This window comes from Tachypleus tridentatus, chromosome 10, assembly GCF_004210375.1.
Source record: "Tachypleus tridentatus isolate NWPU-2018 chromosome 10, ASM421037v1, whole genome shotgun sequence".
NCBI lineage: Eukaryota > Metazoa > Arthropoda > Merostomata > Xiphosura > Limulidae > Tachypleus > Tachypleus tridentatus.
The window spans coordinates 69,626,029-69,641,603 of NC_134834.1; the positions used below are offsets into that span (position 1 = coordinate 69,626,029).

At 34.4% G+C, this 15,575-nt stretch overlaps 1 protein-coding gene across 1 annotated transcript; it reads right to left on the reverse strand.

Annotated features, from left to right (window-relative positions):
* Window positions 1-84: 84 nt before the first annotated feature.
* Window positions 85-9,865, reverse strand: LOC143229507 (uncharacterized). Its single transcript, XM_076461945.1, has 2 exons — window positions 9,734-9,865; window positions 85-5,076 (listed from the first exon to the last, which is right to left on the reverse strand). Exon 2 carries the CDS (start codon window positions 3,956-3,958, stop codon window positions 1,277-1,279), a length of 2,682 nt encoding a protein of 893 aa, XP_076318060.1. The 5' UTR covers window positions 3,959-5,076; window positions 9,734-9,865; the 3' UTR covers window positions 85-1,276.
* Between the last annotated feature and the right edge of the window lie 5,710 nt (window positions 9,866-15,575).

Below are 15,575 nucleotides of genomic sequence, written 5' to 3' on the forward strand. Positions count from 1 at the left end.
AACACGAAAAAAATAATACCAAACAAAGTACGATGTGATAAAAATAACCTGTTCCGTTTTCACACACGATTTAAAATGCAAAACATTAAGTACACAATAGCGAAAACAAATTATTTTAACCTAACATCTGACCTCTAGCTAAGAATCAAAGAGAAAGTAGAAAGCAAGGAAAACAGCTAAATGATTCTTATGAGCAAGTGTGCAAATAATTATTTAACTTGTAACTTTTGTTCATGTCTGTTAAGAACGTTATTAAACAATCAATTACTTAAATATTGAAACAACCTCTTTTAGTTTAAGTATATTATCATTTTCTGTACATAAATATTAATTACAAAGCTACTAACATCAGGATTCAATAAAATTAATTTACAAGGTAATTCAGTAGCAACCTTTTCTACGTGATATTTACAGCCTCTACTCAATTGCTAAGCTTTTACTTACGTCTTAGTACAATATAGAGAGAAATCACACGTTTGCTATAAGTCAGTAAACGAAAGAGATTTGGCCTTATACATTTGAAATATACTAAGTTGTGACTGGAAATAAACAAATAATTTAAAGCATTCATAAAAAATTCGTATAAAAAGCAACATCAAGTACGAACGATTTTATGAGGACTGAAATTTCTTATTAATACTTTAAAAAGACACATAAAATAAGATTTTCTACTAATGTTATCACAAAGGAGCACTATCTATCATAAGCTATTTCTTCCTAGGTTTAGATAAACAATCACTGTGTTAGACATATTTCGAATCCATTAATATAGAGGTAAATAATACTACATCTAAAATTTGTTTAAACCACTAATGTCGTTTTGTTAGACTTTTGGAACATTTAGAAAGTCGTGATTTTAAATTTTCATATTTATATCTGGGCATGATAATCATTACGGAAACGTAAAATGTGATATTAACAAATATATATCTCAGATTGACATATTTAACATTAATGACTTTTAATTCATTTGAAATTTAACTTATTACGTTTTTAGTTTACTTGCAAGTTCACTAACAATTCCAAAAGCGTTTACTGTTTATGAAATAAGATTTCTTTTTTCTTTTTTTTAGTTTTCACACTCGTTAATATTAATGTTCCTCGATTTTAACCAAACCTAACTGCACATCATTACAACATAGATCTAGTATGAGCATGCACGCATTATACTCTATAATTCCTTCTTGTATAAATATTTATATCAATTAATCATATAATAACAACTTTATCATTAAACAAGTTTAAACAAAAGTTCATGGTTGCTCACGTGACCATTTTATCCCATTAACTTAAACATTTGCCAAATAGAGAACGGTTTTCGTTGCCACATAATTCTATTCCATCCATTCATCTTTTGATTGTATTGCTGATACCATTTATTTTTACCAGAAAAATGTCTCCTATTTTGCATAAATCCTTTATGATAATTTTTCTTATTATGATTCTTCCAACACATTCCTCTTTTACCTTGTGAATTGTCATTAATTTTCCATGGTTGATAAGGTTCATTTTTCCATGGATCATCTTGCCACCAAGGGTTACGATTGATGTGCCGTGGATTTTCTTGCCACCATGGATCACGAGTGTCGCCCCATGGGTTAGGATCGTTATCCCACATTTCATCGTGCCACCTTGATTCAAGATTGTTATCTCGTGGGTTTTCATACCGCCAAGGCTCAGGCTCGTTGTTCCATGGATCTTCTTCCCACCATGGGTCACGGTTATCCATTGGACGGCTTCGTTCCCAGGTTTCATCTGTCGGTCCAGGGTCCTCCCAGTGTCGACTAGGAACAGAATGACGACCATTTACAAACTCCTCTAGTTCCTCATCACCTTTGTCCTGATGAGAATTATCATCAGGTATTCTTGCAAAATTCTGGCGAAATTCATGATTGTTTATCGGTACACTCATACCTTGGTTTGGAAATAGAGATTGACCAGCCTGCTCAGAATGTTTTTCGTTTTCCCTTTCAAAATCAGTTAGCAATACTTCTTCTTTCCCACTATTAATACTGTTGTTATTTCTTATCCCCTTTTGAAAATGGTTGGAATTTTGTTGGAAATCACTTATGCTTACAGCTTTCTGATCTAATATATTTGTATTCGAAAAGCTATTCGAGTTATTTTTTAATCTTTCCTCCCCATTTAAAACCATTTTTGATATTCCAAAAGTCTCTGGTGAAGCCAAATTCTTATTATCATTTTGTTTAACAATTGAGTTTAGTCTAACAATCATTTCTTGTTTGAGATCTGATTTCGAACCTCGAACGTTTTCATTATTCAGAGTGCTATGAACTGATGTATCAAATAATTTACTATTTTCGTCAAAGTTTTCCTTAACCGTTTGTTTATTTCCTTCATTGATTTCCAGTTTGTTTTTACTACTACCTCTAACATTTTCTTCCGTTTGAAGAAGAATTTGTTGTTCACTTGCAGGATTAAATACACTACTTAAACGACCATTGCTTTGAAAAACACGAATTCTATCTAGATTTCGCATTCCTTGTGCTTCACCAAAGCCAGTTTCTAGTTTTTTTTCTTGAAAACTACTTGGAAAAGTTGGTGTGTTTGGTTGCTCTGATAATTCTTCATTATTATGAGGACTATTCTCATTTAAATTGGAATTTTCAAAACTATCAGTTGATAGAATGTCTGGTTGCCTTAGTAAAATAGTATTTTGTTGGTTAGGTTTTGCAATATTGGTGAACTTGTTTGTACGGAATTTAAGTGAGTTTTTAGACTCTTTCAAGCCTGTTTTGAGACCTTGATTGAAAAGTTGAAATTGATTGTTTTTGTTGAAGGAACTGAATCTCTCATGATGGTATTCTGGGCGATTTTTTAATGGATTAACTTGTGTTAGAGTGTTTTGTGAAGATGGATTGAACTGACTAGACTGAGGGCCTTGATGCTGTCTTATACGGCCTTGTGAACCTATATTCTGTAAGGAGAGGTTGGGCTGGCCTGTTTGAGGACCTTGATTGTGTCCTGGATAACCTTGAGATATACTCTTCTTTGATGGTGTATTTTGAAAAGATGGGTTAGATGGAACAGTCCGCGAATATTGATACTGTTTCGAAGGATCTCGTAAAGCTACGTTCTCTGATAGATTGGGCTGAACTACCATAGAATCTTCATACTGTTCTGAGTTATCTTGGGGTAAACTTTTCCTCGTTGGTATAGTACGATGAAATGGATTATCCCGAAATGTTTGAGGACTTTGATGCTTTCTTGAAAGATCTTGAGTTATTTTCTCCCCTGACAATGCGTTTTTAAAAGGTTGGTTAGAAGGAATTGTTTGAGTACCTGTATACTGTACGGAACGACCTTGTGATATTCTATCTTCTGGTGGTATACTATGAGAAGATGGGGTGAACAAAACTGTGTGAAAACTTTGGAACTGTCCTTGGTAAGCCTGAGATACCCTTTCCTGTTCTACTATATTACGGTGAGAAGAGTTAGAGCGAAATTTCTGAGGGCTTTTCAATATCTCATCTGATGAGTTATTTTGAAAATATGAGCTGGGAAACTCTTTCGAAGCAGAATTGGAATGGAATATCTGAGAAACTTGATGGTCTTCTGGAAAACTTACAGAGCCATGTTGGAAAGGTTTATCTATAAAAAAAGAATTGCCTGTTCTTTTATTTTCTTTGTTTAGATTTGACGTCGTGCTTTTCCTATTGTTAAGAAAACTACCTGGTCTAGTAACATGAGTTCTATTAAATTCTTTGGACCTTTCATTGAGAAATATCGGCCTTAAAATACCAAATTCTCGTGAAAGACAAGAAACACAAGAACTGGGAAGTGGTGGACTAAATTCTCTATGTTTCTGGTTTTGATTCGTAAAAATGTGTAGCTTGCTGTTTTGTCTGTTACCTGAGCCTTGTTCATTGAGATGTTCTTTTTGACTACCAAATTGTAAATTTTCATTTGCGGTCATAAGACGGCCGTTATAATTCATGGATTTTGGAAAGTTATGTCGATGGTCATTGAATTTCAAAGAATGAGAATTAACTAGATCAGGAAACTTCGGTAGAAACTTCTCAGTAGAACCATTGACAGCATAAAAATCGTGGTTTTTAAGTTCCAGTTCCCCTCTTGCACTGGAAGATTGTTCTTTTTTATTTTATGTTGTTTTAATTCTATATTCTGTATGTTGTTGGTATTTACCCCTAAAGCCTTATTCTTCAGTTCCCTTGTGGATGATTTCGGAACGTTTGTTTCGTTTAGAAATCCATCAAAATAGTCAATGTTATGTTCATTAGTAATTTGTTTGCTCAGTAAGCTGTTGTTATTTTGTGAATTATTTTCAGAGCTATTTTCTGTTTCTAGGCTCGGTCTTATAAGTTCAGATCCGTTCGTGTTTTCTTTAAAAACAAATGTAGTAAAACCTTTTCCGTATATCACCTCATACGGTTTATTGTTGGCACTATAGCGACTCATTACTTTCTCTTTGTACGAGAGTGTGGGGGCGGCTTCTTCCAGAGTTGTCGTCTGAAATGACTCCTGAGCTTCAGTTTTGTTTTCCTCGTCATGTTTTTTGTTCTCATGGTGAGGATGGTAGTGAGAACGGTAATACCAACTATAGTTTTCTCTAATATTTCCACGTTCATAGCCACGGCCCGGTAGGTGGTAGTCGTTTCCTGCAGTGTTTACTGATGCTTCCCGTCCCTTACTTTCAGACGTGTCCAGTATTTCTCTCGTGTTTTTAATATTTAAATTGTCAAATGTGAGGGGTGGTTTAGACGTGAGAAAAAAGTCATCTAGGAATAATTTATTTTTCTTGTCGTTTCTAATTCTTTTTTCTGGTTTTTTAAAATTCAACATCCGTAAAAATGATGTCAAACGTTTTTCCATTGGAATTTTCCTTTCTGTTTCATCAGCTAAGTTCAACTCTGATGTCTCTTGCGCTGCATTACCGATGTAATATTTTGGCACAAGGGCTATTTTGAAATAAGAAATATCACCATGGCAACGTTCTCCGTTGTTACACTTGACCTTAATCGGATATATAATGGCGGAACTAGCTAATGGGCACAAGAACGCTACCACAACCAACCAACAGCCAGGAACATACACCTGAAATGAAAAATGGAGATACAACATTTTCCCGAATAAATTCTCATAAAACTAAAAAAACATAAAATTTTTACGTACGACCATCACTTTGACAGATTCTACCTCCTCGCTATGTTCTTTTATACAATAATTAAAATTATATATCTCATTGAATATCGGAAGGAAAGAAACTTTCCTACAGATTTCAAGACCATTATTTATTTACTCGAAAATACATCCCCTAAAAGTGTTATAAGGTGTACTCTCTAAGGACTATGTGAGTATGAAGTAGTGATTTGTTTTTGGTTTGTTTTGAATTTCGCGCAAAGCTACACGGGGGCTATATGCGCTAGCCTTCCCTAGTTTAGCATGTAAGACTAGAGGGAAGGCAGCTAGTCATCACTACCCACCACCAACTCTTGGGCTATTCTTTTACCAACGAAATGTGGGATTGACTGTCACATTATAATGCCCCCACGGCTGAAAGAGCAAACATGTTTTAGTGTGACAGGGATTCGAACCCGTGACCCTCAGATTACGAGTCGAGAGCTTTAACCACCTGGCCATGCCTTAATATGAAGTAACTGGACCGTTGTATGCTTGTTCTTAACTTTCACTAAATATCGACCATTTTTAACTGAATTGTCTACAAATAGCTACTTTTATTTAACCTGTAAAGTTAACTTACAAAGAAATTTTAGCCAAAATATGAGTTGTCTAAGCTCAGCATTGACATGCTTCTAGTTTTCATTCGGAGAAAATATGTTTTCGTATTATCGTGAAATTAGATTTAGATATCTAAACCCGATTTTTCGAGTCGTAAGTACTCAAACTTACCAATGAACAAATAAGGTGCTTAAAAATTTTGTGAACATAGAAAAAGATTTAACACGAAAAACTATCTGTGGCATAAAATGAAAAAAAAAATGTATTATGAAAAATTTATAGCAGTAAAAATATATTTAGTTTTACTATGTATTCCGGCCCGGCATGGCCAAGCGTGTTAAGGCGTGCGACTCGTAATCTGGGGTTCGCATCCCGGTCGCGCCAAACATGCTCGCCCTTTTTAGCCGTGGGGGCGTTATAATGTAACGATCAATCCCACTATTCGTTGGTAAAAGAGTAGCCCAAGAGTTGGCGGTGGGTAGTGATGACTAGCTGCCTTCCCTCTAGTCTTACACTGCTAAATTATGGACGGCTAGCACAGATAGCCCTCGAGTAGCTTTGTGCGAAATTCAAAACAAGCAAACAAACACTATGTATTTACGTATTATAACAATATATTTATTTCGGGTGGGATGTCTTCCATGAAGACAAAAAAGCTTGATACCAAATAAATAAATAACAAAAAATATCTTATCTTATTAATTGTGAAATGTTCTTTATTTTAAGCCTGGCTAAAAATAATAATTTTTTTGCCTGATGTTTTGGTAAGTTTTGATTATTTGACACAGAACAGTTTCATAAAATTTCATTAAAACTCTTCGTTTGTCTGTTTCCTTATTATGTTTGTTTGTTTTGTTTTTGAATTTCGCGCAAAACTACACGTGAGCTATCTGCGCTAGCCGTCCCTAATTTAGTAGTGTAAGACTAGAGGGAAGGCAGCTAGTCATCACCACCCACCGCCAACTCTTGGACTACTCTTTTACCAACGAATAGTGGGATTGACAGTCACATTATAATACGTCTGAGGGCTTATAACGCTAAATCTGGGAGCTTCTCTCCCTAAGGACAGATACTGTCCCATATTTTACTGGGGTATAACTCTAAAAGGAATGTTAAAATAACTATAAAACACGTTCGCTATGTTCCTGTCGTATCATACAAAGTCATTGCAACAATTACTTGAATTAATCTCAAAGCTCGTCCGGAATTTTAATGAACAAGTTTTAAGTGCTACTATTATAATTACTTTCGATTCTCACGAGATTCCTATAATGCAGCTTCACACTTAGCAACAAACAAAATATTATAATAACTTAAAAGAGGTGTAAAACGTTTATAAGAAACTAAACATGATTAACAGTATTTTAACACCAATACACATCTCTCTTGATAAACACACAGATTTTATGGTATTCATTCTAAATACAGTGGTTAAAGTGAGCTCTCTTTTCCGATAGGTGTTTATAGAATTTAATGCAAACAGCAATAATGTTTCTTGTACCACAAACACATACACGGTCTTGAGATCACACTTTTATATGAACTACGTCGACAAAAACTTCGACAGTTCTGGTCATATGGACATCTCTAATAGAACAAAGGTACTAGATGGTCAAAAAAATTATTCAGTCAAAATGTTCCTAGGAAAATGCATCATATTTATGCATAGCGAAACGCTTAATACGTGAAGAAACTGTAGCAAACTTAACTGTAATAAACTTGAGATACAATTATGAAGTTGATGACACTCTTGTATCTTATCTGGAAGACGTTTTTACCTCAGAAACTACTAAACTATTTAATTCCACACATAACAAAACAAAGACTTATGTTGCTTCGAAACTAAGCTATGAAAAAAGTCCGAAGGCAAAATAATGTAAAAAACAGATTAAATTCGGGTAGAAAAGGTTTAATTAATATATTCAAAGCATATGCACTAATGCTATCAAATACTCATATAAATGTCTCGACTTGATAGCTTATCATACAGTAACGACTTAACTCAATAACCATCAGTAACATTTTGTTGTTACAAATATATCTGTAAACGTATTACTTTTACAGCTCCAAGTAACAAAACTTTATATAAATTACAGCTTTCAGTAATAAAATGCACTCAAAGTAATGCTTATACAAACGTTATAGTTTGTCAGTTGTCGCTCATGGTTTATTACCACAAATGCTTATGTAAAAGATATAACGAAACTTGATATAACAAATATTCAGGGCCCGCCATGGCCAGATGATTAAGGCACTCGACTAGTAATCCGAGGGTCGCGGCTTCAAATCCCCGTCGCACCAAACATGCTCGCCCTTTAAGCCGTGGGAGCGTTATAAAGTGACGGTCAATCCCACTATTCATTGGTAAAAGAGTAGTCCAAGAGTTGGCGATGGGTAGTGATGACTAGCTGCCTTTCTTCTAGTCTTACATTGCTAAATTAGGGACTGCTAGCACAGATAATCCCCGTGTAGCTTTGCGTGAAATTAAAAAACAAACAAATATTCAAGTAAACGTTATCGCTTGGAAACTAAACCCTTTAAATTAACAGCAAAAAACAACAGAAATGATGTATCAACTATCAATGTAAGTTGTGTAACATGACAAGTGTCATAACCATTTTTTTTATTTTTTTTTTTGTAAAATGAATTTCAACTGTCTGTCGGTGCAGGTCTTTCTATCATATAATTAAATGTTAATAACTGTGTACTTTCTGACTATTTATATCTATATTCACATTTCTCTGAAATCTGTTTGAAACTATATTGAAATAGTGGTAATAACAATTTTCCCCCCAGTTATTCTTATAGTAGTAATATTAACAGCTTTAGATGTCTGCACAACGTCTTCAGCTATCATAATTAGAACACTTCGGTCTTATACGAAATACGACTGACTTCACACAGTTAGTTACGGTATGTTCTTTACACTTAATTTAGTAACAGCAAAAACATCAAAACGTGTAGTCACCGCCGGTAGTTAGAAGTATGAAGTAAGTCGGTACTTTGACGACTAAGTATCGTGTACTTTTCAAACCAAAGATTCGTGGTCACTGAAAACTTCAAGAAATCGAGCATTTACATTATTTTTAAGTCTTAACTATTTCGTATTAAACTCTTAGAAGTGTTTTATAAAGTCTGGTTCTACTCACTGATTTAGTATCCATTTCAATCGTATAACGTTGTTTTCATCACAATAACTCGTTAAGTCTGTGAGATTCCCGCAAGCGGTCCTTAAAACTCTTCTGATTTCATATATCTAAGCTATCTTATCGTTTAATGAAACAATATTATTAATATTAAATAGCTGTTCATTGCTTTTATTTCGTCGCTATGACGATTAGAACAATAAGAACCCTGTGACCCATTTTTTTTTTTTTTAAGTTTGTATTACATACATCTAAACCATAGCATTATGATTTAATGTTATTTCTGCTTTTCATCACGTGCAACAACAGTGAAAACCCTGGGTTACGATTGTGTCGAACGTTTTGGGAACTTCGACCATCACCTTTGTCCTTGTGTACACCCACACACAGGACAATCTATGTACCTTTATCATTCTTTTAGGTTCCTGTCTTTCATTATCATTAATGAAGAGAAGATCCGTCTGTCAACAAATACTCATTTATTTTCTAACGAAAATTAACCCGGATTTTTATTTTAACACAATTAAGAAACGCTTCAGGAGAGATTGTAGGTATGGATCAGTAGTAGAAAGTTGTTTGTTTTAACTCAAGCGGAGAATTTTCAGTTATTTCACTTTACATGAAGTATCGCTCCATAGCTCTGAATGCGCTGGAGTAAAGCTTGATGAAGTATATACAATACGCATTAACATTTATTTAACCGTATATATATATATATATATATAGTCAAATACTACATATTTATAGATGCATCTAACCATATGCCTCAAAACAAAGACATAACAACACATCCTTAATCATTATAACCTGTCAATAATAAGTTTATAGTAGAAGGCAGTTTATATCTTAGAGATGTAGTTACTAACCATGACGTTATATTAGTTCATTTTTCTTCCACTCGACTTCACAAAACAGCAATATATATAGCAGCAAGTTCTGTGTCAGACCCTTTCTCTGATGCAGTCGTGCGTGTACACGTTATTACTAGTACACCGTGCCCATCTAACACATATAGCACGGCACTTGCCTCTGAAGGTACGTAGATTAGCACATAGATCACATGTCGTTTGACTACTCATATTTTACACCTCCATCATCCAACAAGTACAGAAAGTGGTGTGAACTTAAGCAACAAGAAGATGGCTAGAAAGTGTGTTCCACAATGGATATCATTACTCCAATAAAATATTCTGCTGAATCGAGGGGACTTCATTCATAGGATACATAAAAAGTGAAATTCAGATTTAGTTAACTGAGCTAGTCAGAACTAGCTTAAATATTTCATTAAAGTTTCGGTTCTTTAGTATATTCCTTTCAGGTTGATTTGACATATAATTATATACATATATCATAGCGAGACTGTTCAAGACATATTTACAAAAATGATAAATAAAGACAAGGTTGTTGTTGGGTTATAACTACGAATGATGCGCTCACTATTATTAATCTCTTTAAATATCTTCAAATTATTAGTAAGATCGCATAAATTTTTTATGTTAACTTTATTAAGCCGAGAGTTTGAATTTGATCTCCCAGCGGGTTAGCAGTAAGTTCATGGACTTAATACGCTCCAAACTGTGATTATATTATCCGTAGTAAAGAGAGCGTAAATAGCCTAATGTGTGGTTTTGCATTAAAACAAACAAACAATTTTAATTTGCTAGCTCAGAGCACATTAGCACTTCGATTGGGAAACATCTCTCTGCAATGCTTCATTTTAAATCATTGCCTAATAATACTTTCAACAAGAATTTTCCTTGTTGTAGTATCAGTGGGAGATGTTTTAAGTGAGCGATTAGCAACGTACAATTTAGAAGTTATACACTATCTGTTTGTTTAATATTGTTATATTTCAGTTTGTATGAACATACATTTTAGGCTGCATAAAAGTTGTTAGATATTCATTCACTACATAATTTTTTTTTTTCAAGTTTTCTGTTTGTTAGATATTCCTCCATTGTTCAATATCTTCCATCAGTGTATGGCATTTGCTTAGGACACTAAATAAATATACAGAAAGCGTTTGGTCATACAAATGTTCAACTTGTTTGGCGTTAAAGCAGTGCATAAAACCTGGATGTTTTGATGTGGCTGTGACGTAGACAAGTTAACACTTATTCTCGAATAAAGCAATTAAAATGGTGAGTGCTTGGTGATCTTAACTTTTATTATTTAATAAAATATTTTTCTTTTTTTTATAGTCATAATAACATAAAACCACAAAGTTAAATAATACATTATCTGAATGCCCTCCATTGGAACAGCAGTAAGTCTTCGGATTTACACTGCTAAAATTAAGCGTTCGATCCCCTCGTTGGACTCCGCAAATATATATATATATATCCTGATGTTTCTTCCTATAAGAAAACATACATTCTCCCAATAGGCCTGACATGGCCAGGTGGGTTAAGGCATGCGACTCGTAATCCGAGGGTCGCGGGTTCACATCCCCTTCCCACCGAACCTGCTCGCTCTTTCAGCCGTCGAGGCGTTATAATGTGACGGTTAATTCCACTATTCGTTGGTAAAAGAGTAGCCCAAGAGTTGGCGGTGGGTTGTGATGACTAGATGCCTTCCATCTAGTCTTACGCTGCTAAATTAGGGACGGCTACCGCAGATAGCCCTCGAGTAGCTTTGCGCGAAACTCAAAAACAAAGATTATCATAGTAATAAATTTACGCCTGCACGTTGAACAGCTCGCGCCATCTCTTGGAACACACGGACAACTAATAATTATTCATGTAGGTTGTAAAGAGCACTTGTAACTGACAAAGAAAGGAGGTATACTATTGAAATAAGAGATAAACAATGCTTACTTAAACCTAAAATATCATTATTGTTTAGTTTACTAATTTTCCAGTAAAAACAATATCTTTAATAATAAAGCATTTACTTGGAGAGTTAGAGGTATTGCAACAGTTCTGTGAAAACATGATATATCTTTTAAAGTGAATTGCGCTGATAAACATTACATCTACGAAGCAGCAACAGAGAATGATAGCATCTAAGCCCAGGATATGCCGACGGAAATTGATTCCTGTCCTGAAAATATCCAACGTTCTTTCTCCTTGTTCCATTACATGCATTGACGAAAGATGTTGCCGTTCACAGCTGGTCGTCCAGTGTCTAGATGTTGTGCTGAACGACGAAACATTGTATCCTTTTTTCGGTTCGGCGTCACGTAATTTTGACAAGATAATTGAAATGCGGACCTATAACGGCTACAGCCCAACCAAATTCTTCTCTGCTTGTTGTCAGAACAAGCGAGTGTTTGTCCTTATTTGAAACATTTCCACTGATGTATCCATACTATAACATGCAGTAATTTGCACAGGTTTATGTAAGCGATAGATAGATAGACAAACAGACAGATAGATAAGCGCAATAACCACAGTACAATACAATAGTACGTGGACAATTTGTAATGACACTTGCAACTATAACCTAAATGTTACTTAACAAACATTATGTAGATATACAATAAATACATAGATTTAATTAGTTTAGCGAAATTACATTTCATGTCAGTCATAAGATGAACATCCTATTGCCAAATTACAGCTGATCGAAATATAATTTAACTCGCATATAGTACATAAATTTCCATTTATCCTGATATTACTTGTCCACTGTCATCCAGAACTCATAACAAAGCTCATGAACAGAGGCGGTAGAGTGTTGAAACACTTTCGGTGCAACTTTCAAAGCCATACCAGCCTCTATACTTTAATCACTAAGAGACAAAAACCTGCGTATATCTTCAACGTCGGTTCTGGCGTGGTTAAGTACATTACTTTTGGGTGTTGTCCATATTACAGAAACCTTACCTTACAACGTAATTGATGTCGTTATGTAGCCTACACTTATGAAATACCTTATGAAACTTGCCATTATTAATAGCATTCCCTTCAATGCAATCCCTTCACGCTAGTTCATGTATACGTGGCTCTCTTCGTGCGGTCAGCTTCTATTATAATTTAAATCTAAATAGATTACAATGGAAATTTCATGCCTTAACTAATCCCAAAATAATTTGAACCAATGTGTCATACGGTATTAATTTTCTTCCTTATTAGAGGCAGTCTCGTGTGTTGCTCGAAACTGACAAATAATTCGGTATCGCGTGTTAATTATTGGAATTCATAAGAACTAAATAATTAGTGAATTGAAAGTACACAGAACGAACCTTTAACACAAAGTTATATCATGGTGAAATCAATACACGTTATTCAGGTACCCATAACTCGACGAAGAAGAGAGACGAATCTTCATTAATCCAAATCATTTTTGTTTTACATAAAATATTTGTTTGCTTTACAAGAAGAAAAATATCGCTTTTAACTTTACAATATATACACATAAAGCTGTAGCTATCAAAACAATGCATTGCTGGCCAATAATAATATTCTATACATAGGTCCCAATCTAAAATACAAGATTATATTGCGAAGCATGATAGAAAGAGAAATCCTTCAGAAAATATTTTTTTAAAAAGTTTTTACTATTTCTTATCAAGTGGATAGCATTACTTTTAAATGGTAGATTTTTATTTTGTCCATTTGGCAAAAATTCTTTGGACCTTAACATATTAAAGATTCTGTTACACTGCTACTTTGTAATTTACTCGATTAATGAAACAAGTAAAGTTTGCTTAACATTTTTGGTTTTAGCCTTTTAAGGAGAAGAGGAGGGGCTAATTTCTGCTTAAAAGTAGCGAATGCAGAGAAAAGATACACGTAATAGTGATGATGTTTGTTTTAACCGCAAACATACACAATGAATTATACGCTATGTCCACTGTTGGATATCGAGCTCTGAATTCCAGCGTTAGAAACTCTCAAGCATACCGCTAAGCCACCGGAGATACTAAATCAACGAAAATGACTTACTTCAGAGAAATAAATACAGGCGTCACTTTCTGAGAGGCCCGGCATGGGCAAGTGTGTTAAGGCGTGCGACTCGTAATATGAGGGTCGCGGGTTCGCATCCCCGTCGCGCCAAACATGCTCGCCCTCCCAGCCGTGGGGGCGTTATAATGTCACGGTCAATCCCACTATTCGTTGGTAAAAGAGTAGCCCATGAGTTGGCGGTGGGTGGTGATGACTAGCTGCCTTCCCTCTAGTTTTACACTGCTAAATTAGGGACGTCTAGCACAGATAACCCTCGAGTTGCTTTGTGCGAAATACAAAAAAACACAAAATTTCTGAGAAGCTGCTGATAAATTCGTTCTCATTTAACAGTCAAGCCATCACAGGGAGTGTGACAGAGCGTTAAAACGTAAATACGAGACAGTTGCGTTTAGTGTAAGTTGATGTTTTTAATTAATAATCAAGACAGAAGTTTCCGACTCTATACAATGCGAGTGTACGAATGCCAACGAAGTTGTCGGTAGATGCTTTTAATTTACAGCGCATTAAAGCTCGTGTACATCATGGCCTGAGTTTTCATTTTGGGATTGGATAAAATTCTCCTTAAAGTACGGATATTCAACCTCTCCCAAAATCTCGTCTCATAATGCATAGAGTACCAAGTTATCTAAATGTTAACAGTATCTATTCAAAATAAACTGCCAAGATATACAAATATAATTTTTTCCCATGGAATCCAAAAATGAACATATAACGATTATTGAGTTTCAGGAACTTTGCATATCAGTTTTTTTATACATGGTCACGTTGCTATATAAATATAATATTATTTTAAATTTATTTAGGGAAAGTGGCTGGTTTGTTTTATTTTATATGACCCCAACCCCAGTTTTTAAATATATTGTTTAAGTAATAATTAGTACTTAATTATTGCAATTTGCAAATCTAACCAGTACACACATTGTTATAATAATTGCATAACATTCCTAGTTTAGTTATCTCAAATTTATATGATCTTAAAACATTTAACTAAAGTGTTTAGGAATTAGTCCTCCATATTATTCCGTAGCTAGGCCTATGTAAAAATTACTTTTTTTTATTTGCACAGTAAACAACTGGAAATAATCACAAAACTTTAGTTAACAAGTAGTAGTCGCTATAATGGAATAAACTTTACCAAAGGATATAAAAGCAAATAACAGTCGCATAGCCAAATAACGTCAGGAAAAGCGGTAAACATTGCATTATCTATATGACTCCGTTTTTTATTATCTGTATTTGATCACCAACAAGGATTACTAGAAATTATTATTTGGTTACTTAGCTAAAACTGCCTCAGTGACGCATGTGCCTATACCTGCAGGGAAAACCAGGTATATAAAAATTCAATAACAGAGGAAATCTGTGTTTACATTATTTATTTAATTTTGTTTTATACCGATATATGTCTCTTATCCGGACTTCTTCAAACAGTCATGGTAGAGTTTGTTATACGCGATATTTGCTAGTACTCGCTGCTCTTCTCATAAGACAATCACGTTAATAACGTCAAATTAGTCTACAGTTAATTCTTTCTATGTAGTTTTTTTTTTTCTTGGCAGTTGTAAATTAAATTTAATAAGCTTTCTATATTTGCATTCGTAATATTATAAGCTCCTGTGTTTTATTAACTCATTCGATTAAAAAAATTATAATGTTTGACAAGCTCTTGTTAAATGTTTAAAAGGATTAATAATACATCATTATCGTAAATTAAGTGCATTAAGTTTTTATAGTGTTTGTTTGAAGTTAAGCACAAAATTACAAAATGGGAAACATGTGACCTGCCTCCTAGGGGTAT